At 37.9% G+C, this 26512-nt stretch overlaps 2 protein-coding genes and 1 pseudogene across 14 annotated transcripts in view; 2 read left to right on the plus strand and 1 right to left on the minus strand.

The window, feature by feature from the left end:
- actn3b (actinin alpha 3b) overlaps positions 1-26512 on the plus strand; it is a 701279-nt gene that overhangs the window by 561553 nt on the left and 113214 nt on the right. The gene's annotated exons all lie outside the window — the stretch shown is intronic.
- clcn3 (Cl-/H+ antiporter 3) overlaps positions 1-26512 on the plus strand; it is a 113064-nt gene that overhangs the window by 81997 nt on the left and 4555 nt on the right. For 3 of the 13 annotated variants that reach the window (XM_087260257.1, XM_087260260.1, XM_087260261.1), the window contains 6 exons: positions 1824-2122; positions 4735-4921; positions 6310-6708; positions 11229-11445; positions 17660-17735; positions 22032-22078. In XM_087260257.1, coding sequence (XP_087116383.1) covers positions 1824-2122; positions 4735-4921; positions 6310-6708; positions 11229-11445; positions 17660-17735; positions 22032-22046 — 1193 coding nt within the window. In that variant the 3' untranslated portion in view covers positions 22047-22078. Of the gene's footprint in view, positions 1-1823; positions 2123-4734; positions 4922-6309; positions 6709-11228; positions 11446-17659; positions 17736-22031; positions 22092-22834; positions 22861-26512 lie in introns of all 13 variants that reach the window. The other 10 variants (XM_087260252.1, XM_087260254.1, XM_087260255.1 and 7 more) reach the window with 4 other exon arrangements.
- On the minus strand, positions 5043-6228 carry LOC147835895 (18S ribosomal RNA; annotated as a pseudogene).

The raw sequence follows: 26512 nt of genomic DNA on the forward strand, positions 1-26512 counted from the left end.
CTGTGAGATATGTGTTTTAGGTGTATTACAGTAGGGGAAGCCCTATCGCATGTCCTGCGTGTGACATGATGTCAGATGCTCCCGGTAGTGAAATCTGAGAGAAAGTTAGATCGTGGAAAAAAATAAGAGTAAAGCCTTCTTTCCACTGCACACGACAAACGACAAGTGACAGACCGGAAGTCATTCATTTCCAATGGAGAGTAGTCCGGGAGCGATGTGGAGTTCTGATCATCTCCGTATGGGGAAAATTCGGATCTGAATTGAGCTGCGGATCAGTTGAAATATTTGAACTCCTGCGACTAGACCGTATGCGACCGCCCGACCCGATGTGATGTATTCTAGGGTTGTTCAAGCAGGTCTGTGTGCGCGAGATGAGTAATAGGACTTTATTTGGTTATTTTTTTAATTAGAAAAAAGCTGTTATTAAAAAAAATCTGTTCATAAATGTAAGTAATAAAGTAACAAAAATATAATGTTGTTTGTTGTCTCCACATTCACTCCAATATTTGTAGCGGTCTATCAGTTTCTAGTATTCTTTCATTCATTCAACCACGGAGAATTGCTTTTGCACTCCTTTATTTCAGACACTGCGAGAACAGCTTCTCTCCCATGGTGCACGTCAGAACTGAAAATTCGATGCAATTGCCACAAGGGGGCTTATTGCAGTGCAGTGGAAAGGAGGCTTACTACAACTTTGCTTTGGCTTAATCCCTACCGTTTCAGATCTTGTCTTGACGAGGGACCAAAATAAATAAACTTTAATTTAATGATTTGTGTCATTGTTACAGATTAGTCACCTAACATAGTAGGCTACCTAATATGGTAAATGCATTAAATTGCCCTCAAACTTCTGGGAATTACCGCCACAAAATCAGTCATTTTTATTGCAAAAAAATCACATAAATAATCGTGAAAAACTAGGGGGTCTGATATATATCAATATTGTTCAATATGGAAAATAACTATTGAGATTGCATTTTTGCCTCATCGCCCAGCCCTAGTCTCAAATATCAATTAATATATAATATTAGGCACTTTTTTTAATATATTTTTTTTGTTTAGTTATAAAGTATGTTGTAACTAATCTTTAGCCATTTTGTTGTTAGTTTTTGGTGTTTTGTTTTTAGTTTCTAATTAAATAATTTTTTGTTTGTTTTATTTAGTCTTTTTTATTTTATTTAAGTTTTGTCAGTTTTAATATTTTAATCAAAGTTTTAATAATTTTGCAGAATTCTTGACCATTATTTTAGTTTTATTTGTTTTTTAATAAAATTTTAAAGTTTTAGTAATTGAGTTTTTCTGTAGATTTATTGAATAATTATTTTTTTTTGTCAATATTTTTATAGTAAAAATACATTTAACATAATTAACCTAAATACATTAAATATAAAATCATTGTTTATTTACAGGCTGCATTTAAATATTTCAATATCTGTCATTTTTATTTTGGTGCATGAACATTTATGTACGTATTCTTTTTGCAAATTGTGTTGCTGTTGTTAAAAATGTGTGTGTGTGTGTGTGTGTGTGTGTGTGTGTGTGTGTGTGTCTCTGTCTCTGTGTGTTTATATGTTTGTGTGTGCTTGTCTGTGTGTGTGGGCATGTACGTATGTCTATCTGTCTGTCTGTCTGTCTGTGTGTGTGTGTGTGTGTGTGTGTGTGTGTGTGTGTGTTTGTGTGCGCCCACATGTATGTATCTGTCTTTGTGTGTGTGTCTGACTTTCTGTATGCCTGTCTGTGCATGCGTATATCTCTGTGTGTGAATGTGTGTGTGTGTGTGTGTGTGTGTGTGTGTGTGTGTGTGTGTGTGTGTGTGTGTGTAGGCAAGTACCCAGTGCTGGAGGTGATCACGGTGGCGGCGATCACAGCGATTGTGGCGTTCCCGAACCCGTACACCCGTCAGAACACCAGCGAGCTGATCAAGGAGCTGTTCACAGACTGCGGGCCGCTGGAGTCGTCTCAGCTCTGCCAGTACCGCAGTCTGATGAACGGCAGCCAGGCCGACCCCACAGGCCCCGACACCGCCTCTGCCGCCACACCGGGGGTCTATTCAGCCATGTGGCAGCTCAGCCTCGCGCTCGTCTTCAAGATCATCATGACCATCTTCACCTTCGGCCTCAAGGTGCGCTAAACACCTGCAGCACACAGGACAGCACACTAACACATCAACATGGTTCAGCTGTTAATTCATTCATTTTCTTTTCGGCTTAGTCCCTTTATTCATCAGGGGCCACCACAGCAGAATGAACCACCAACTTATCCAGTATATGTTTTACACAGTGCATGCCCTTCCAGCTGCAACCCATCACTGGGAAACACCCATACACTCCCATTCACACACATACACTTCTGACAATTTAGCTAACCTAATCCACCTATAGTGCATATTTTTAAACTGGAGCACCCGGAGGAAACCCACGCAAACACAGGGAGAACATACGAACTCCACACAGAAATGCCAACTGACTCAGCTGAGGCTCAAACCAGTGACCTTCTTGCTGTGAGGCGACAGTGCTAACTACTGAGGCACCATGACTCACTCATCTGTTTATATTAAGATAAAAATAGTAATAATTAAATAGTCTCCAGGCGTTTGGTGAACAGAGATGAACACCACTGCAAATACAATCTGTTAGAACACCTGTTACTCCCTTTTTACAATATGTAAAATAAGTCTCTGATGTCCCTAGAGTGTGTGTGTGTGTGTGTGTGTGTGTGTGTGTGTGTGTGTGTGTGTGTGTGTGTGTGTGTGTGTGTGTGTGTGTGTGTGTGTGTGTGTGTGTGTGTGTGTGTGTGTGTGTGTGTGTGTGTGTGTGTGTGAGAAACTTCAGCTCAAAATACCCCACAGATTAGAGTTGTAATCGGGCCATAAAAATTAGAGCCCGACAGAATTCGGCCAGAGCCCGACAGGTACATTTTGATTGACAGCTTTATAAAGCCCGAACCCGTTTACAGCCCAACATTATACAAATGTGCTCATGCACACAGCTCTCTTGCCTTTTTTTTTTTCAAGAACCAATCATTTATATGTTTTAACATAATTTATTCGTAACAAACGTAGGCTATAGGCCACTTGGAAGTTGGAACAAAGAAATAAAATAAGTTCTCTGTAACATCGTAACATCTCAGCACTCTAAATAGGCCTAGGTACATGCACTTAGCCTTTAAATTGGCCAACACACCAATGAAAAGAAATCTTGCTTAACAAATCAAATTAAATTCTAAATTATGACGGGTAGGGTGAGGCAGTGGCGCAGTAGGTAGTGCTGTCGCCTCACAGCAAGAAGGTCGCTGGTTCGAACCTCGGCTCAGTTGGCGTTTCTGTGTGGAGTTTGCATGTTCTCCCTGCCTTCGCGTGGGTTTCCTCCGGGTGCTCCGGTTTCCCCCACAGTCCAAACAGTTGAACTGGGTAGGCTAAATTGTTCGTAGTGTATGAGTGTGTGTGTGGATGTGTGTGTGGATGTTTCCCAGAGATGGGTTGCGGCTGGAAGGGCATCCGCTGCGTAAAAAATTTGCTGGATGAGTTGGCAGTTCATTCCGCTGTGGCGATTCTTTAAGAAAATAAATTAAACAGGACTGTCTCTGGAAAATAAAACAATTTAAAAACTTATAAAACATTATTGAAATGATTCAATTCAATTGAATTTAACAGTAAGAGCTTAAAGCTTTGCTTGGTCACTTGCGTTTTTTGTGTGCAAAAAGAAAAAATTATATATATATATATATATATATTATATATATATATATATATATATATATATATATATATAAAAGAATCTACATTTCCAGGTAATCAGCAGTTCTATAAAATAATCCTGAACTTATGTGTATCTGTCTGAGAGGTTTTTATGGATGGCTGTCTTCATGTTGGGCATGATGAGCTCAACTAATAAGAGAAAACGGACGTCATATCGTAATAAAATCGTCATAACGCCACGATGCATATTGTGACATTTTTGCATTGCAATAAATTGTACTACGATAAATCGTTACACCCCTAACAAATGTCTTTTACATCAAGTTTTTTTTTTTTTTTTTGAGAGGAAAATTTTAAATTTAATGTAAAAATTATGCTGAATATATGCTTGTATTGAATTGAATATATGTTTCTCAGTACTGGGTTGCAGCCGGAAGGGCATCCGTTGTATAAAACATGCTGGAATCGTTGGTGGTTCATTGCACTGTGGCGACCTCTAATAAATAAGAGACTAAGCCAGGGATGGGCAAACTTGATCCTCGAGGGCCGGTGTCCCTGCAGAGTTTTGTTCCAGCACTAGTCAAACACACCTGAACAAACTAATCAGTGTCTTCAAGATCACTTGAACTCTATAGGGAGGTCTGTTTGAATAGGGTTGAAGCTAAACTGTGCAGGACACCGGCCCTCCAGCAACGAGATTGCCCACCCCTGGACGAAGCCCAAGAAAAATGGATGAATGTGCTTAGTTGTGACATTAAAACAACATTTACTCTAATAAATCTGTGGATATATTGCTAAAGCCAGTGTATGTGGAGGAGCAGTAATACAAAACTCTCTGTTTGGATGTGTGCCCAAGTATAGTGAAGCTTTGTGGATAAGCCTTGTATTTCTTACTAATCAAAATACAGGGATGTGATATTATTCACCTTAGCACATGACATATTAGTCTTTTCAAAACAACTGGTTTAATTGCTTAATAATTAAACAAGCAATTAAATAATAATTAATGTTACATGTTAATATGTGTGTGTTTGTAGGTGCCGTCGGGTCTCTTCATCCCCAGTATGGCCATCGGGGCGATTGCGGGCAGGATTGTGGGCATTGCAGTGGAGCAGCTGGCGTATTATCATCACGACTGGTTTGTGTTCAGAGAGTGGTGTGAGGTCGGTGCTGACTGCATCACGCCGGGACTCTACGCCATGGTGGGAGCCGCCGCATGTCTGGGTGCGTTTATATTAATGTGTGTCTGTATTATACATACACTTCTACATCACACTGCATACTATCAGAACAAAACACTGTGAACATCAGTGATGAACACCATAAATGCCTTCGCATTCATTCATCTTGTTCCATTTAGCCTTGTTACGACTTTTGCTTCCTCTAAATGACTGAGTTTGGTCCTCTTCTCTCCGCTCCCTGGGCAATCCCAGAGCACCTCCCTGAACTGCTCAATCTGTAGTAGCGATGGGTGGTGTGTTCAAAGGACAAGGACTTAATCAACACAAGCTGATGAATTTGACCTGTTGTCACTGGGAAACAGTTTCTATCACCAGTTCCCATCACAAGGGGCTTCAACGGGTTAGCGGCACTTGCCAGTGCAGGGTAGGCACACGTTAATCTGTCCATGGTGGTGCACGTGCAGCCCCGGACATCTAAGGACGTCACCTGTTATTTTCAGTCTTGCGTGGTTAATCGCTAAGAAGTTGCTGATGTCAACTGTGCAACCATTTAGCATGCCGGAGTCTCATTCGTTATTTAAATCAGCCATACAAAATTGCTCCACCAACTACGAACGGCCATGCACCACCACCCACAGAATCGAGAAAGAGCTATCAATCTGTCAATCCTTTCTGTGTCTGCGCGGGATGAGGTTCCCGGAGTCCAATTTAACCCCAGGCTCTACTCCTGGTGGTGCCCTTCAATTGCTTTAGGTTTGAGGTTTGCGACTATACTCCCCCAGGAGCCCCAGGATCAGAACTCTGAACTCTTCATTAATGAAAACGTTCTTGGCAAACGCTTTCGCTCCGGTCTGTCTAGCGTCGGTCCAAGGATTTCACCTCTGGCGGTGCAATATGAATGCCCCCGGGCGTCCCTCTCGATCATCGATTCCGTAAACGCACAGGAAGTAGAACTGGGGTCCTATTCCATTATTCCTAGATCGGGTATTCAATGGGGCAGGGTGCTGGCCCTGCTTTGAACAGGGCATTCGGGGGCCACATGGAGGCCTGCTTGTCTTGGACCGGTGGTTTCTCCCCTTACGCCGGTCCACGCAGGCCAGTCCCTGAGATCCAACTGCAAGCTTTTTAACTGCAGAAGCGTTAGCATACGCTATTGGAGCTGCAATTACCGTGACTTCTGGCAGCAGACTTGCCCTTTAATGGGTTCTTGCCCATGGGTTTGGGATGTGCTCATTCCAATTGCAGGGCCTCGAAAGATTCCTGCATTGTTAATTCTCGTCACTGCATCTCCATGTCGAAAATGGCTAATTCGTGCTCCTGCTTACGAATTAGTTTATTGATTTACTTTTTTCTGATTTCAATTGTATATATGTAGTTTGCTCTGATTTAGAAGATGTAACAGATGTTTTCTCTGCGTTGTATGTGCTGCAGGTGGCGTGACTCGTATGACCGTGTCTCTGGTGGTCATTGTTTTTGAGTTGACGGGTGGTCTGGAGTACATCGTCCCGCTGATGGCGGCAGTGATGACCAGTAAATGGGTGGGCGACGCGTTCGGTCGAGAGGGGATTTACGAAGCCCACATTCGCCTGAATGGATACCCTTTCCTGGACGCTAAAGAGGAGTTCACGCACACCACGCTAGCCAGAGAAGTGATGCGTCCACGGCGCAGTGACCCACCACTAGCAGTTCTGACGCAGGACGACATGACTCTCGCTGAACTGCAGGGCATCATCTCCGAAACCAGCTACAATGGCTTCCCTGTCATCGTCTCCAAAGAGTCCCAGAGGCTGGTGGGATTCGCCCTGCGCAGGGACATTACTATTGCTATAGGTAACTCAAAACTCTCAATATAACACTAAACTCAACTTTTTTCTTAATGTTTTTTGTTTCTCAGTCCACTGAGATTAGACAGGAGCAGCGCTTAAAGGGATAATTCACCAAAAAACGAAAATTTACTCAGCGAATACATCATCACTTTAAAACAGAAATTATATTTTGGGGTGAGATATACCCTATGACAGGGGTCACCAATCCTGGTCCTGGAGGGTCGGTGTACCTGCAGGATTTAGCTCCAACTTGCCTCAACACACCTGCCTGGATGTTTTGAGTATACCAAGTAAGAGCTTGATTAGCTTGTTCAGGTGTGTTTGATTAGAGTTGGAGGTAAAATCTGCAGGACACCGGCCCTCCAGGAACAAGTTTGGTGACCACTGCCTTATGAATACAGTATGCGACACTTTTAACACCATTTGGAGGTGTTCATGTTGCTGAGCAACGTATATAAAACAATGGGAAGACTTGTGCGTCCACCTTTACGCTTCTCTCCTGACCTTGAAAATTTAATTGGCTAAATTGTGGAAAAGCTGAATTAAGATGGTGTGTAGGGTCGAATCGAGATCGTATTTTTTTTTTAATTAATCGTGCAGCCCTTCTGCGATTTATATATTGCTATATGAATATAATTTCACCAGATGCATTGAATAGTTCTATTTGGAAAGACTTCGCTCATTTAGATGGGTTTTCATAATCAAGTCTTCTTCTATGCAGTGCATTTGCATAATTTAAAATAAATGACAAGCATATTAAAAAATACAACAGAGCGGAGATAAAGGTGACATAAGCAGTGCCTTATGGTTTTCTAGAGGGTCTGACAGTATTCAGATACAGAAATTGAACAATTAAACATGGTCATCATTGTAGGAACAATTTAAAAACAATACCATTTAATCATACTGAGTTTCTGCAGGGTCCTAAAAAGTCTTTAATCCCAAAATCAATGTTTTAGGCCTTAAAGTCTTAAATCTACTGAAATGCTGTCTTGTAGGTCGTAAATCTTTTTAAACAGGTCTCAAATTTTCCTTTGTTCGTGTATTGCTTCCCAATCTGGCCAAAACCCATCCAATCACCAACAATCCAGCTCAATAAAACTTTAAACTTTCTTTTCAAAAAGGTCATTTTTAACTCTGTTTATCATAATGGTTTAATTATTTTCCTTACTATAACATTTGCTTAAAAGTTGTCCACATATTTACCACTGAGAACCCCAACCTGGACAGATTGTTGTGCATAGATTTAGTTTATTATAGTTTTTAAAACTTAAAACATTTTTTCATTTGTTTTATTTGAAAGAAAGTTTAAGGAAAAAAGTGTATGGATACTAGTAAAGCTTGCTTGTTTTTACACAATATTTAAAATATCTAAAGTATTTTTTAATATGAATATATTATTGTATTATTAAATTGTATCTTTTTTTTTTGATAGGGCAAATCTTTTCCATCTTGGCCATTTGAAAAACTCCTTTGCCTTTAGCTCAGTGGTAGGGAACCTATAGCTCTCACATGTGGCTCTTTGACCAAAAAATCGTGGCTCTCCAGCTGTCTTCATTCAATAATATTTTACGGTTTAAAAAATTATAACCGTCACCAGAAATCAGTTTCCCTTTTGAAAATACAATTACGATTCTCTTTTTATGTCATTTTTTACAGCAAAATGAATAAGAACTCAGTTAAGGATAAACAGACGTTTTGAATTGCGGCACCAAAACAAAACAGCTTGCGTTTCTATGATAACCTCACGCACTGAAACTCAAACAACATTCTTAAATGGTGATAGTGAAAATAAAAATCCTATAAATAGTTTTTTCTTCATTCGTGAACTTGTGCAATATGTGATGCTTTATATTAGTTTATGTTTGAGTTGTACTTGGACATAAATTAAGGTTTTGTTTGAACCTTTATTATTTATAGTAGTAATACAGTAGCAAATGCATTTTTAAAGAGGTATTTAGAGATATATATGTACATCTAACCGGGTTTTTACAAAATGCAAATGCTAAAAAAAATTAAAATGGCTCTTTGCTGAAATAAGGTTCCCGACCCCTGCTTTAGCCCTTTACCAGGAGGGAGATGCACGATTTCCGGGAGATTATCATTCGTTTGTGGGCATCCAGAATCTGTGCATTTGCGGGAGACTTGGGATGTCTGTTGAATGACCTCCCGCCCTACTGATAATTCTCTCTTCATATAGCCGTATGCCTATTGCATATCCATAAAACACTGTGATATAGCCGGGCTCAGATCATATCGCTTTCTCACTACAATCGATCCGCTCCAGAGTTCGTTTCAATCAAGCCGAGACCACTTCATTCAAGCGATCTCAGAGCAATTGTTTTGGTGCGGATCTGAGCGCGATTGGTGGATTCACGTATGCCAAACGAACCGCGCTAACTGGGGAAACAAGACCGGTTCAAAAACAAAAGTCTAGGTGTGAAAGCACCCTAAAATTTGTTTCATAATTGTCTTAAAAATGTCTTTGTGAAACCTGCAGAAACCCTGATCAGATCTTTGTTGTAAACTTTGATAAATAATCTCATCCAGTGATGTGACTATTTTGGAGACACACATTACGATATCGATGCTTAAGTGATATATTGTGCAGTCCTAGTGAAAAGCACCATACAAATAATCCTGAATTGAATTGAGAAAAGAAAGAAAGTCATAGAGATTTGGAACAAGTGAAGGGTGAGTAAATCATGGCTTAATTTTCAGTTTTTTTGGGTGAACTATCCATTTAAAGGTGCTGTATACTGTTCTAAACCATAAAAATACCATAAAATGTTTGCAGATATTCAAGAAACATGCCGTGAACTAGGGCTGCTCGATTTTGGGAAAAATCATAATTACGATTATTTTGGTCATAATTGTAATCACGATTATTCAAAACTTATAGTGTTGAAGCCAAAATTATTAGCGCTCCAGAGAATTTTTAAAAAATAAATATTTCCCAAATGATGTTTAACAAAGCAAGGAATTTTAACAGTATTTCCTATAATATTTTTTCTTCTGGAGAAAGGCTTTTTTTTTTTATTTCAGCTAGAATAAAAGCAGTTTTAAATATTTTGAAAAACGTTTTAAGGTCAATATTATTAGCCCCCTTAAGCATTAAATATTTTTGATTGTCTGCAGAAGAAACTACTGTTATACAATGACTTGTCTAATAACCCGTTATTAAGTCTTTGGATCGCACTTTGAATCTGAATGCTTGTATTTTGAAAATAGTCTAATATTATGTACTGTCATCATAGCAAGAAATCAGTTATTAGAAATTAGTTATTAAAACTATTATGTTCAGAAATAAGTAAAAAAAAAATCTTCTTTCCATGGAACAGAAATTGGGGAGGAAAAGGGTTGCTATATTCAGGATATTCAGGGGGGCTAATAATTCTGACTTCAACTGCATACAGTTATTTTCCACCCTGCAAAGGAAAGATAAATAAATACAATAGAATAAAAATATGAAACAAAGTGTGCTTTATGCATCTTCACTGTAATAAAAACACTTTAGCTACAAAAGTCCTTCAGTCAAGAGCAGTGAGGGATTTTCTCGTTTTGTTGTTTGATTAAGGATAAAAACAGGCGGCAGCAGGAACATCGCGCGCTTTTACTTTAATGGTTTCTCTTTCACGTCTTTTGATTCTCAACTCCCATGTTTATTACACAAATGAGGGTTAATATGAATAATCACTAAACACTGCGTTTTGACACCTATTTGACCATTAAAGCGCTCACGTTAAGATAACTTAAGATGTGTGCACTGACTATGCTCTGCTCGTCTCAGTGTGCGAATGAGACCGAATGCTGATCGCATGCTTCTGTGTGTGTGAAATGTCTGTCTTTGTTTTGGTCTCTATAACCAGCCCACTGCCAGTTTAGCCAATTATATCTCAGCACCACAAGTTTTCTTGTAGTCTTTTATTTCACTCTTTAAGACCTCTGAGTGTGGAGTGTTTATCTGAGTGCGGCCAAAAGTGCACCCTTTGGAGGACAGCATGAGATGCAGAAAAAGCCACACGAGGTGGTTTTTAATTGGCTTATAATATAGTTATTAATAACGTAAACATTAGATGATCAGTTTACAGTATATAGGAATTTCTCACAGTATTTCCTATAATATTTTTTCTTCTGGAGAAAGTCTTATTTGTTTTATTTTGACTAGAATACAAGCAGTTTTTAGTTTTTAAACCATTTTAAGGTTGATATTATCAGCCCCCTTAAGCAATTATAGTTTTCGATTGTCTCCAGAACAAACCATCATTATACAATAACTTGCCTAAAATTAACCTAGTTAAGCCTTTAAATATCTCTTTTAGCTGTATAGAAGTGTCTAGTCAAATATTATTGACTGTCATCACAGTAAAAGATAAAATAAATCAGTTATTACAGATGAGTTATTAAAACTGTTATGTTTAGGAATGTGTTAAACAGAAATTGGGCAACATGTTTTTGTTATATTATGTTATATTTGCACTTTTCTCTGTCCACAATTCGACCAGTATGTTTTTATTTTTCCAGAAAACGCCCGGCGTAAGCAGGAGGGCATCGTGCTGAACTCACGGGTGTACTTTACCCAGCATGCCCCAACGCTCCCCGCCGACAGCCCGCGGCCGCTAAAGCTGCGCAGCATTCTGGACATGAGCCCGTTCACCGTCACCGATCACACGCCCATGGAGATCGTGGTGGACATTTTCCGGAAGCTGGGCCTTCGCCAGTGCCTCGTGACCCATAATGGGTGAGTGTCCGGCGGGATGACATGCGTTTGACATGCATCTGAACTAACGTAACAAACGTCCCATCAGCAGACACACACACTCACACACACACACTAGAGATGGGCGATATGGACTAAATCACAATATTTTCTAGTATTTATAGCGATATCAGTGATGATAATTCATGCGTACAGCTGAGGTCAGCATTATTTTATCTTTGACATGATGACAGTACATAATATTTGACTAGATATTCTTCAAGACACTTCTATACAGCTTAAAGTGACATTTCAAGGCTTAATTAGGTAAAGTTAGTGTAATTCAGGATATCTGCAAGGTCTTAAAATATCTTACAATTCAGAAACAAAATTTTAGGCCTTAAAAAAGCTTAAATTGACTGAAATGTTGTCTCATAGGTCTTAAATCATTTTAAACAGGTCTTAATTTTCCCTTGTTTTTTTTAAAGCTACTTAATCGATCCAACACACATCCAATCACCCACAACACATATCAATAACTTGTAGCAAAACTATATAAGTAATATTATAACAGTCTTATTTCCATACATTTAGTTTTTAAAGAGTTATTTATTTATATATATATATATATATATATATATATATATATATATATATATAGTGCTCAGCAGATACGAGTAAAGCCCTCACCAATCTCTCATTTAAATGAATATATTCTATAGGAAACTTTACAATATTATATTTGTGTAAATACATTAAATTAGTCATTAAATGAAGCCAAATCTGGAGCTCATTTAAAAAAATAATAACTTACAATAATGGTTAAAAAATTAGTAGCCCAAAGTTTTGTGTTGGGAAAAAATTAATGAAAATTTCAAAAATATCAAAAAATCAAGAGAAACAAAAACATACAATTTCCTGCAAATGTACTTTGTAATTAAATTTTTATTTTTGCAATATTTTGCATGAATTTAAATGAATTATCTTTCCATTTCTAAAGATGTTCTATGACTAAAATATTATTTTGATAAATATATCTGTTCAATAAATCGGTTTTATTTAAATGCACCAATATATATTACCTATATTCACTGGGAAATGGAGAAAATATTCATTTTCAAAATAGGGTGTACTCAGTTATGCTGAGCACTGTATATATGAAAAGTTCAGATGCAAAAACCTCTAATGGCGGTCTGAAATTACCATCAAAAATGAACATTTTTCTCAGCCTCCTTTTTTATGTTGAGTTATTTCTCTTTAAAGACCATGAAAGGGACTTACTCTTTGCGATAAATGTGATATTACTGAAACCTACACTTAGGAGCCTGATAAAAATGCTCATTTTAGAAAAACAATTCACATGACATTTAGACGTTTTTGCATCTAAACTCTTCATATATATATATATATATATATAATGTATATGTTTAATAGTTATGCATGCAGCTAGCATCTGTTTTGACAGATTTTTTATTATTTAAAATATGTGGCTAAGAAATAACTAATAGGGTATATGCCGAGCTAGTGTTTTTCCCATACTGATAAACTTCCGGTGAGCTGTTATTGTGAGGTTTTTTTACATTTTATAAGGTTCCTTTTACAGCATTAATGTTGTAATGTGATGAAAATCCATTCAGTTAAATAAACTTTTTCATTCCTTTAGTTGCTCGAGCGTAAAACAAGACAAAAAGCCGTTTACTCGCACGCACCTGTCAGAATCGGCAGGCTAGTGCAGAAGCTCCATTGAATATACTGGGGTAAAATGAATGCTCATATTTTAAAGACATGGCTGGGAAAAATGTAATTTAATGCAGTGCTTATTGTACAATTTGAGACCCACTTTATATCGGATATCACTCAGCCAGTGGAGATTGCTGATTTTTAAAGAAAACAGACCTTAAACGCGCCAATTTTGCAATGGAATACAGTTCATCGGAAGCGCTTGACCCAGGTTACTAGCAAATTCAAAGTCCTATTAGCATGCTTCGGCATATACCCTATTAGAACTAATGTTTTTTTTCTACTGGGCCATCAAAAAACCCTTAGCATTTAGCTCTAAATGCGTCTGAAATTTCATTCTTCGTGGTCTTAAAAAAGGTCTTGAAGTGTGAAATTTGACTTTGTGAAACCTGCTTAAACCCTGTAATTAGACAAGTCATTGTATAACGATAGTATTTTCAGTAGACGATCAAAAAAAAAACTTAATTGGCTAATAATATTATAGACCTTAATGTAATTTTTAAAAATGAAAAACTGCTTTAATTCTAACCAAAATAAATCAAATAAGGCTTTCTCCAGAAGAAAAAATATTATAGGAAATACTGCGAAAGATTCCTTGCTCTGTTGAACATCATTTAAGAAACATTTAAAAAAGAAAAAAATCATCACTAGAAGGCAAATAATTTTGACTTCAAACATATCCACTGAGAGATAAGACGTCCTGTATCTTCAGAGAAAAGTTTTATTTTTCTTGGTGTTTTTTTTTTTTTTTTTTTTGCTATGTATTAATTTAAAAATTGTTTATACCTGGGTATTTTTTATATTTATAACGCAATACTAATTGACTCAGGCTTTATCACTATATTGAATACTATACAGCAGTCTGATTTCTTCCTCTTTCTGTGATATGAAACCATGTTTGGTCACAAAAAGAGGTGATTTCAGACACTTGAATTAAAGTTAAAGTTTGTCAGTAAATCTGCATTTGCAAACAGACTCAGACGCACACAAAACTGTAGCGCACACTTAGTACTGCTGCGCTACATTTATTCCTCGCACAGACCGATTATAAGTTTTATCGTTGTCACTAAGAAGATATTGTGTTTTATTTTGGGAGACTTTTTATCAGTAAATTGCCAACTTTAACATATCGCCCTTCCCGTAGACACACAAGCATACACACACACACACACACCCTCACACACACACGTCTGCTGATGGGACTCAAGTCATGCTTTTGTGCATCTGTGAATTCACATACTGAACTCTCTGAACTTTCTGCTGCTTGCAGGACACACTTGAACATGTTCACACACACAGAGCAAACTCACATTGCTGCTGCAGCCTTTACAATATCCTTTAAGACTGCTCACAATATACGCACTATGATTTTGATACAGCGATTTAAAATAAATGCATAAATTTTTTAAATATTTATTAGGACTTTGCGTGCGATTAGAATGAAATAAATGTGATGACGTGCGCATTTGAGCAAAGCTATGATTGTCTTGCACATCTTGTCAGTGAAGCACAGTTCTGTAATCAGTAGTAAATCTCCCCCGAAGGCCAGAGAGGGCGCTCTCATGCTGAAACAACGAACACCAACAAAGAAGAAAAACTCAGGAAATCCCCATAGCATTGCTTTACCAACAGACTTCATTGATTCAGTGTGACTAGCATCTAATAATTTATTTTAAACATTCGACTGAAGTTATGAAGAGAGTTTGAAGTAAAAACGTTATTAAATGCTGTATTTTCAAGTACAAGATTTACTCCACAGAGCTGTAGTTCAATGAGAAGCGACGCAAACGTCATGACAGAACGATGATCTCAATTTCATTATCATCTGATTAAACTGATTTCTGTTTTGATTGTTCCTGTGCTACGACTCTGTGTTGTAAATGCTGGAGATTTACTAGATCTGGCTTTACTGACAAAATGTGCGTGAAAAATGCCTTCGATTAATCACCAAGCCGTAATATCTCTTTTTTTTATATATATTTATATGTCAAAACTTCTTTCATGAATCAGTTAAACCGGCTCTTTCAAGTCAAGCTCTCAAAATCGGCAACTTTGTGATTCATTTGTGCCATCGTTCATTTTCAGATGATATATGGGTCAAAGATAAAAAGAGGATTTTCAAGCATCAAAGCAACAAAAATATAATGCAAATTACTTAATTTTTCTTTGAGCAAGAGAAAGAATTTAATATCATCCATTTTTCTCTCTGTGTTGGTGAGGGTTTCGTCCGGGTGCTCCATTTCCTCAAGTCCAAACACATGTGCTATAGGTGAATTGGATGAACTAAATTGGCTGTAGTGTATGAGTGTGTGCGTCAATGTTAATGTGTATGTGTGTTTTCCAGTACTGGGTTGCAGCTGGAAGGGCATCCTCTGCGTAAAACATATGCTGGAATAGTTGGTGGTTCATTAAATAAGGGAGTTTACACTTAGCTGATGATTGATTATAAAGCTTGTTTGGCATGCTGTCCCAGGAGAGAGCCCTGAGCTCAGAAGATCCTTGAGCCCGGGGCTTCCTCGCGTTTGCAGGGCGAGAGGGGAGTTTGAGCTCTGGTAGATCTCGAGAACTCCCCTGCTGTAGTAGCTAATGAACAGATAGTGGTTGCTCTTGAGAGATAACTACTTACTAGGAGCATGTCGATGGTGCAGATTTGGATTAGTTAATTAACTTAATTAACTTAAGTTGCATGTTTTTGGGCGGTGGGAGGAAACCGGGAACCTGGAGGAAACCCATGTGAGCACGGGGAGAACATGCAGACTCCACACAGAAACATCAGCGGGCACTGTAAGGAGTAGAACTAATTGCATTCTTGCTGTGAGGCAACAGTGCTAACCACTGGGCCACCGTGCCACCCATCTAGGAAAGGAGGAGGAGTAGGGGTGGAATGGGGGATTCTGCAAAGCGAAGATGGCTGTTATATGGAGCTTAGGGTATTTATAGTGGTTTAGGAATCGACTGATTGGTGAATCATTTACATTTAGTGATTTAGCTGACGCTTTTATCCAAAGCGACTTACAAATGAGGACAAGGAAGCAATTTACACAACTATAAGAGCAACAATGAATAAGTGCTGTAGGCAAGTTTCAGGTCTGTAAAGTCTATGAAGGAAAGTATTAGTAATTTTTTTTTTTTTTTTTGAGTACAGTTAGTGTGAAATCCAGAGAGGCAATTGCAGATTAGGAAGGATAGTGGAGACTACATAGTTGAGTTTTTAGTCGTTTCTTGAAGACAGCAAGTGACTCTGCTGTTCTGATGCAGTTAGGGAGTTCATTCCACCAACTGGGCAGATTGAACGCGAGAGTTCGGGAAAGTGATTTCTTCCCTTTTTGCGATGGAACCACGAGGCGACGTTCATTCACAGAACGCAAGTTTCTGGAGGGCACATAGATCTGCAGAAGTGAGAGCAGATAAGAAGGAGCAAAGCCAGAAGTCACTTTGTAGGCAAACATCAAAGCTTTGAATTTGATGCGAGCAGCAACTGGCAGCCAGTGCAAACGGACTAGCAGCGGAGTGACATGTGCTCGTTTAGGTTCATTGAAGACCACTCGTGCTGCTGCATTCTGGAGCAGTTGAAGAGGCTTGATAGAGTTAGCTGGAAGCCCAGCTAGTAGAGAGTTGCAGTAATCCAGTTTGGAGAGAACAAGAGCTTGAACAAGGAGTTGAGCTGCATGTTCAGATATGAAGGGTCGGATCTTTCTGATGTTGTAGAGTGCGAATCTGCACGATCGAGCAGTTCTAGAAATGTGGTCAGAGAAGTTTAGTTGGTCATCAATCGTTACTCCAAGGCTTTTCACCATTTTGGATGCAGTAATGGTTGCCCCGTCCATCTGGATTGAAATGTTAATGCAAAATCAGCCGCAAGCAATCATAAGCACATGATCCTTTTGAAATTAGTTGATAAACTTCACTAAGTTGAACGAAACCGAATGAATGACATTCTGCTGAGTGTCTAATGCAAATCATAATAAAAACATTTGATGGTCATTATTAAAAACAACAAGATAACATTAGTAATTCACTTTCATTGTTTGGGTGCTTGAAAATCTATTTTTGTCTTTGAGTCATATTTATGATATAGTGGTTGGACTTCAGACTACACAAAAAACACACACACACACACACACACACACACTCACACTGACTAAGTGAGGTTAGACCCTATTCTGAGTTACAGGAACCATTTCTGAGTAACCATTTCATCTCCAGAGGCCAACAAAACAATAATCTGACTGCAGAACTGTGGATTGAGTAATGTGTGTTCCTGTACGGTAAAGTCATTGCTCTCAACATTTATTCCGATCCTGATTTGATCCTTATTTTAAGTTCACACACTGATATTTACAGTTTGATTACGTTCAGATCATTTGTTCGATTGCTGTTGTTTTGTGTTGGTGATCTCAGTACATTTCTGTTCATGTTTGCTTCTGTTGTTTTGATTTCTGTTTGTTTGTACTTGAGTTGTGGGTGTGATTTTTGTTTTGTTGCTAAGTGATGGTCGTCACGGTGTGTGTTGCAGGATTGTATTGGGCATCATCACAAAGAAGAATATTTTAGAGCATCTGGAAGAGATCAAGCAGCACGTGGAGCCCTTGGTGATTAGCCCCGCCCATGCCCCGCCCCCCTCTGCCTGTTAGACTCCGCCTCTTAGGAGGGACGCATGAAACTTGAGTGAAAAAACAAACAAACAAAAAATGAAGAGAGATTTCTGGATGGTTTCCCCTAAAACACCAGTCGAAGTTAAGCTAGTTAGAGAAGTCAGAATTATTCGCCCTCTTTGAATTTCTCTATTTCCCAAATGATGTTCAACGGAAGCAGGAATTCTTCACAGTATTTCCGATAATATTTTTTCTTCTTAGGGAAAAAACATACAGGAGGGCTAATGATTCTGACTTTGTGTATTGTGTAAGATTTAAGTTAATTGGATACACGTATTCTCATTTCTATTCACTGATGTCTGCAAGAGTTTATACAACCTCAGACGGTTGTTAATTTAAGTGCACGTATTTTCTGAGAAAACTTCAACAATGTTCCTGAATGCAGGGTCCAAAAACGAACACACTTATATTATGACAGTAATATATTCAGCGGAAAAAATAAATAAAATACAATGAAATTTTATCCATCATTAAAATCAGGATATACAAATTGTCACCTTAGAATTATTAGGTTCTGACATTTTTGTCAAAATTACGTTATTGACATATTCTTATTAAATGACAACTTATTTACGTTACCGGGGTGCAACGCTAAGGATTTTTCTACTGGCCCGATTGGATCAGTGGTTCAGATTTTTACTTGCCCTGCCAAAATTTTCACTGGCCCCACCAAAAAAAAAAAAAAGAAGTTGTTATTGGCATTTCTTAGACACATATTTTACATAATGTATCAAAAATAACGCCTGTGAATCTAGAATTTAAATATTTTTTAAATGTTAAAATATTTGGCAGTAAAATAAAGCAGTATGGAAAATGTGCAGGTATTTTATAAAAGGTGACTGACTTGCCAAACTGACAGCAAACTGTTCAGAATATCACTTAATTTTTTTATCATGTTGTAACCAAGGCAAGGCAGTAGCGCAGTAGGTAGTGCTGTCGCCTTACAGCAAGAAGGTTGGTTGGGTTGCTGGTTCAAACCTCGGCTCAGTTGGCGTTTCTGTGTGGAGTTTGCATGTTCTCCCTGCCTTCGCGTGGGTTTCCTCCGGGTGCTCCGGTTTCCCCCACAGTCCAAAGACATGCGGTACAGGTGAATTGGGTAGGCTAAATTGTCCGTAATGTATGAGCGTGTGTGTGAATGTGTATGTGGATGTTTCCCAGAGATGGGTTGCGGCTGGAAGGGCATCCGCTGCGTAAAAACTTGGCGGTTCATTCCGCTGTGGCGAACCCGGATTAATAAGGGGACTAAGATGACAAGAAAATGAATGAATGAAATGAATGTTGTATCCAAGTAAATGTCTGTTTCCGAGACGTTAGAAACAGAAGTTGTCTTTCAGCTTCATAATTTGATGTTGCCATCCCTTTGCTGTACTGGTTTTTACCAGATGACAGAAAAAAATAATGTGCTTACAACATTCAATCAGATAAGAGGAACCGAAAAGCAATATTGTGTTTACGACTTCACAGAGAAGGTAGCATTCTAGACTGTATTTGCACACAATTGATAAATAGTTGCAGGCAAATTACAATTTAGTGACAAGGCAACACTAGCCCGATTAGGCTAGTAACGATTCTGTCTGCTGTCCCGAGCGTCTCTCATGCTGGCCCCGGACCATCAGGCAGTTCTTATTGTTGAGCCCTGATTATGGTACATTTTTTATAAGTTGTTTACATTTTAAGGCTTTCTATTTAAAAAACAAATGTTACACACATACTGTTTGCTATATGGAATGCAAAAACTCTGAAGCTCAATATCTCAAAATCCTTCAGAACGCAGATAGAACCGTATAATTCCAAGGTGACGGAAATACAAGATATGAAGGTTTGGTTAAAGATTAAGCAGACTTCTGTAGGGAAAAACCATGTTTGTCCGTCGAGTGCTGCTAGTATCATATTGTCAACACTTTCACAAATCTGATATAGGCTATTCGTATAAACGCAATATCCGCTTGATAAGTGTGACGTCACGCGACGTGCTTCCAGCTCCAAGTGGTATATCAAACAGTATGGGGAGGCTCAGCATATTCAATTCAATTCAGCTTTATTTGTATAGCGCTTTTACTATGTAGATTGTGTCAAAGCAGCTTCACATAAATGGTCATAGTAACTGGAACAGTGTAGTTCAGTTTTTAGTGTTTAAGTTCAGCTCAGTTCAGTGTGATTAAAAAAAACTTCACCTGATGGGAGTGAAGAAAAAAAAAAAACCTTGAGAGAACCAGACTCAGTTGGGCGCGACCATTTTAATTTCTCCGCTGGCCAAAAGTCATATAGTGGTGAAACGTTTACAAAGCGCTGTAATACTTTCAAAAATCTTGATCGCAGTATGCATACAGGGCTTGACAATGACTAATTTTGATCACCAGCCACTGTGGCTAGTAGTTTTCCAACATTACTTGCCATTTTCACTAGCCACACTTTGTAGTTGTGAAAATATATCTTGTATATGTAATATTGGACTTTGGCATGCTATAATTACTTGATTTAGATTTTGTGTTATGTCCACATGCCTCCTCATTCATTTCACTGTTTTGTGTTGTGTATGAGCTTGCTCAATAAGCATGAGCAAATACGTTGTGCTTTCACAGTGTCGCATTGCAATTGGTTTTTATTTCACATGACTTTGCAGCACTCAACACTAAGGATTTACCAAATATTTCTCTCTAGCCACACCATAAGTTAAAAAATAAACAATTCTAAGCCCAAAAATAACCAAGCAAAAGAAAGCAGGTGAAAAACATACCATGTGCGATAATGAAAGGATGATCGCATGAAAGGTTAAAGCGAAAGCAACCTTGCTTCTTACAAAAAGACATTAAAAGTGTTGCTTTTTCTCCGGTCTATTTAAAAGAGAATCAATTGCATTAGTTATGTTTGCAGGCACGAATGCTTCGCGCAAGGTGGTTTCTGTTTGAAACTTTTAAGGCCTCATGCAAATCACATCAATTCAAATCAGCCTTGACACTGAAGCCCTCGTCAGTGTGTCAGAATCACCTGTGTCTTCCTGTGTGTGTAATCATCCTCTCATTCCATATTCACCTGCCATTATTAGTTATAGTCATTATTGTCATCTCCATTGGGCAATTCTTATTGTTGAACTCCTTTTATGAAAACTACGATTTAAAAATTATATTCAACCAGCCAAAGCGGCTAATGAGAGTGACTGTCTACCCATGACATCAGAAATCTACCCGCATTTGGCAGGTTGGCAAGTGTTAATGTCAAGCCCTCTATATATGAATAGTAATTTGTCTGCAACTTATTTATTTATGATTTGTTTATGGGTAAAACAAAGACCATGCGGGTCAGGTAGTTGAAAGGATAGGCTACAAATAATTAATTCCTTATTAATTAAATAATTATTTATAAATAATTAATTCACCTCCGCTTATGACGACGCTGCCATCGTCCATAGTGATGTTTCACATTAGACATCGTACGATGCCAAATTGGTCGACATCGCCCAACCCTAGTTTTAATGTTGCTGAAATATGAAATTATTTGTATTTTATTTTATTATTTTCCACATTTAGAATTAATTATTGCAATAAAGTGAATTATTATTTACTTTCATAATAGGCTATTATTTTTTCCAGAGATGGGTTGCGGCTGGAAGGGCATCCGCTGCGTAAAAACATTCTGGATAAGTTGACGGTTCATTCCGCTGTGGCGACCCCGGATTAATAAAGGGACTAAGCTGAAAATGAATGAATGAAGGAACTGTATAGCTGTAATGTACTTTAAATAACTTTGTAAAATAACTATGAAAAATAATAGTTCTGCTGTTGTTTATAAACGCCAGTTTTCCAGAAATCAGTAATTAGAAATGAGTTATTAAAACTATTATATCTAGTAATATGTTGGGGAAAAAAAACTTCTTTCCGTTAAACAGAAATTGGGCAAAAAATATTCAGGGCGGCTAATAATTCAGACTTCAATTGTGTAAATATAACACAACAATCAGCATTAAAAGCAGTGGCGTTTTTGGACCTATTCTACAGGACTACATTGCTCTGCAGACATCCTATTGGTTTTCACTCAGATTGTGTCTCCTGTCCAGGATTAGCGTTAGCGCTGGTGTTTCTGAACCGCAGCTTTATGTAGCCCCCTTTCCCTTTGAGTTCTGCATTGTGCACGTGTACTCACAAAGCACATCTTAATACACATGCCGTGATGTCCTTCATCTGAATTTGATTTCTGTTGTTTGTTTTGGCCCGGTCTGCGTCCGCTGGGCTACAGATCGATGACATCTGACCCCTCGCGCAGCTCCGCCCCCTAAACCATTGGCGAGTAACTGTCGTGTGTAGCGGACTCTTTTCTTTTCTCATTCACCAACATATATCTGCTCATCTCTGTAGTCTCAGTAGCTGTTTTTAGGATGCTGTGTTGTTAATCATGTGAGCCGGTGTGACTCTAGAGTTCTAGCACTTGTAGTGTGTAGTGGTCTTATCACGATATTGGAATTCGCTACCAATTGACACTGAAATTTTACAAACGTCCATTTCCCGCTAACATTCGAGTGCTGATGAGCGCTTCTAAAACAGCGCTGATTTGTCATTGTGTTCACATGCTCAACAGAAATGACTGTGATTGGCCGTGAAGGTCATCAGTTTACCGACTCACTGCTGTTTACTGCGTGTAAACGCATATATAGAGACACTGATGCGTTTAAGAGCCGCGATTCATCAGTGGATCGCTCGTATGTCAGCTTATAGACAACTAACCAGCTTCTCAACGTGACTTTACTGTCTCTGTATCTGTAGTTACACTTAGTAAACAGCTACAAGTTTGGTGAACTGATGAGCTTCACGGCCAATCACAGTCATTTCTGTTGAGCATGTGAACACAATGGTCAATCAGCTCTGTTTAGGAACGCGCTTGATTGTTAGCGGGAAATGGACGTTGTTAAAGTTTTAGTATCGATTGATACTGAATTCCAGTATCATGACAACCCTAGTGTGTAGTCAGAACAACAAAAACAGTCCCCCAAAATCCCCCTTTCTGTCTGACCTTTGACCTGTTCACTGCCTTCCTGTCCACAGACATTTCACGAGCATTTCACGAAAAGGTTTGACAATCATTTTTCACGAGCGCTTCACGGATGGACTCTCGCGGCAAAGTTGTCACACCTTTCCCTCTCTGTGATACGAACTGTTCATCAAGCTTAAGTCACTTCTTTTTATTTCCGAAGACAAAATCAAGAGCGTATTTAAAGTGGAACCTTCTCATTTTGAAAGATTTGAGTTTTGGGTATAGACGCCATATACAGTGAGTACGGAAAGAATTCAGACCCCCTTAAAATTTCCACTCTGTTATACAGCAGCCATTTGCTAAAATCATTTACGTTTTCTTTTCTTCATTATTGTACGCACAGCACCCCATGTTGACAGAACAACACAGAATTGTTGACGTTTTTGCAGATTTATTAAGAAAGAAAAAATAAATATCACATGGTCCTAAGTATTCAGACCCTTAACGCCTCATTCACACAGTGCATCAGTGTTAACGCTTCCAATTCAAAGTGAATGGGAGGCATTGACGCTGACGCACCTTGTAAATGGAGCGTTAAGGGTCTGAATACTTAGAACTGCATTGTGGATCTGTCGGTGCTGCTTCAGCGGAGCTGCTCGCTGCAGAAGTTGGGGATTTCTCAACTTTTCAAGTGTCAATGGAAGCATCAGCCAAGCAGATCGCTTTATGCAAATACCCGAGCTCAGACAGGAGCCGTTTGTGGACTAATTTCATTGACGATCGCATCAGCCCCAACTTCAGACACGCCCTCGATCAAGCATTGGCGCTAAAGCTCCATGTGAATGGGCCGTTACTATGACGCTCATATATTTAATATTTCTTCTGATCATCCTTATGACGCCTTCACCTTTATTTGAGGGTCTAAATACTTTCCGTAGCCACTAAATATGCTCAGAAAAACAGTGTTGGGAGACACAAAAAGTGTTTTAAAAGTGCATCGTTTTGAGTTTGTAATACTATTATATATCAGGTTTCTGCAGGTTTCACTAGTCAGATGTAAGGTTTTTAAGACTATTTTTGATAAAATGTCAGACTAATGGCAACATTTTTAAAAATAGTAATCTTTTAGCCATGTCATGTTAATAATTTTAAAACAAGCAAACCCTAGTTGTACTGTATACCTACACATTTTTTTCAACATAACATCGATTCAATAAAAATAGACATGCTTTAAAAACTGTAATGTAGTAGTAGTAATATTAACAATAATAACTAAATGTACAACAGTCAGTCCAGGTCAGTAGTCTCAACCTATATGATCTATAAATACATGGAGAACTTTTAAACCATAGGTCTCAAACTCAATTCCTGGAGGGCCGCAGCTCTGCACAGTTTTGCTCCAACCTTACTCACACAACTAATCAAGGTGCTCAAGAAGAGTCATAAACAGAAGAGTCATAAACACCGTCATTAGTTGGATCAGTTGTGTTTGATAAACATAATAGTTTAATAACTCATCTCTAAAAACTGATTTATTTTATCTTTGCCATGATGACAGTAAATAATATTTGACTAGATATTCTTCAAGACACTAGTATTCAGCTTAAAGTGACATTTAAAGGCTTAATTAAGTAAGGTAGGTTATTTTGGCAAGTTATTTTATAACAATGGTTTGTTCTGTAGCCGAACCAAAAACAAATATAGCTTAAAGGGGCTAATAATTTTGACCTTAAAATTGTGATTAAAAAAATTAAAAACTGATTTTATTCTAGCCGAAATAAAACAAACAAGACTTTCTCCAGAAGAAAAAATATCAGACATACTGTGAATGTGTCCATGCTCTGTTAAACATCATTTGAAAAATATTTGAAAAGGAAATAAAATTAAATGTGCATGTCCACATGCTATAACTAGACTAGCAATGCCATAATGCTGATTTCAAGTAATGCCTCCCAACATCATAACCAAATCAAAAACACAATAAGTGCTTTATTATACGCTCTTGAATTTGTGCTGGTAAAGCAACTTCACCTTGTTGTTGTTTTTGAAGGCCAGAGTGTGTGGATGAGCTGGAGGCGTTCGCTCACTCTGATTCTCTTCTCTCTCACAACACTTTTGCTTCTCACTGTGTGTGTAGGTGCTGTCGGCTCATAGCAATAACCTACAGTTTCCTGCCCTGTGTAACACAACCTCCCACACTCTCTGCCCTTCTCTACAAACCACACACTGACCGCTGTCTGTCGCCAAGACCCTTCCTTTGGAGCCTTTGAAAAATAATGATGCAAAGATCTCTGCTTTGAGTCCATTCATACTAGGGCTGCACCATATTGGAGAAAAAAATGACATTGCAATCATTTTTTTATTTTTATTTTTTTTTGCAATCATTTAAAGTCAGAATTATTTACCCCCAGTATATTTTTCCCCAAATTTCTGTTTAACGGATTGAACATTTTCATTCAATGACCACATTTCTAAACATAATAGTTTTAATAACTCATCTCTAATAACTGATTTATTTTATCTTTGCCATGATGACAGTCAATAATATTTGACTAGATATTCTTCAAGATACTAGTATTCAGCTTAAAGTGACATTTAAAGGCTTAACTGGGTTATTTTGGTTAAAGTTAGAGTAATTAGGCAAGTCATTGTATAATGATGGTTTGTTCTGTAGACTGTCCAAAACAAATATTGCATAATGGGGCTAATAATACTGACCTTAAAATAGGTTTAAAACTAATTATGATCTGCTTTTATTCTAGCTGAAATAACACAAATAAGACTTTCTCCAGGAGAAAAAGAATTATAGGAAATACTGTGAAAAATTCTTTGTTCTGTTTTACATCATTTGGGGAATATTTGAAAGAAATTCACAGAAGGGCAAATAATTCTGACTTCATCTGTGTTGCGATCTTAATATAATTTCAGAAAATGATTTACATCAATATTTGGAAAGAATTCATAATTTTACATCGATTGTGACGATTTTGTTTGGAGCATGCTTATAATGAAATATATTAAACAGATGACAAGCATACATGAATACAATAGAACAAGGATGTCCAACCCTGATCCTGGAGATCTACCTTCCTGCAGATTTCAGATGCTGCCCATATCAAACATATCAAAGTTCTGCCTGTAATTTTCAAGTGCTGTTCAGGTCCTAGTTGATCAGTTCAGCTGTGTTTGATCAGTGAACTCTCCAGGAAGGTAGATAACCAGGATCAGGGTTGGACACCCCTGCTATAGAACAAAGATGCACATGAAATGAACCGTGCTTTATGGTTTCCATTTTAAATTTTCCTTAAAAATGAAATCTTTTACTCTGTTAGGGTTCAGCTTTGCTTGTCTTGTGAACTGTGGTTCCTGGTTAATTATAATCTCAACTGATCCCAACTATCTCTACTAAACTTATATAATACTATTTAACTGTTAAAAGCTCTTAGTTTCTAGTTAATTAGTAACTAACAATGTAATGGTAACTTTAAAACTAGGGCCAGACAGGTTTTTGCTATTTCTGTGCAGTATTTTGTAAGAAATCTGCAGATTTATGTGAAACGGTTTTGGCAGAATTAAAAAATAAAAGAAAAAGAAATGTCAATTAATAATAAAAATAAAACCTTTTTAGTTTTAATGTAATATTTACAATGCAAATCCAATTAAATCCACTCATTTGGTCAACAAAGCAAGTATTATAAATAAATCCTATGAAAATGTTTATATTGAGGCTGGTTTATACTTCTGCGTTG

This window comes from Danio rerio, chromosome 7, assembly GCF_052040795.2.
Source record: "Danio rerio strain M-AB ecotype USA chromosome 7, GRCz13ab, whole genome shotgun sequence".
Lineage (NCBI taxonomy): Eukaryota > Metazoa > Chordata > Actinopteri > Cypriniformes > Danionidae > Danio > Danio rerio.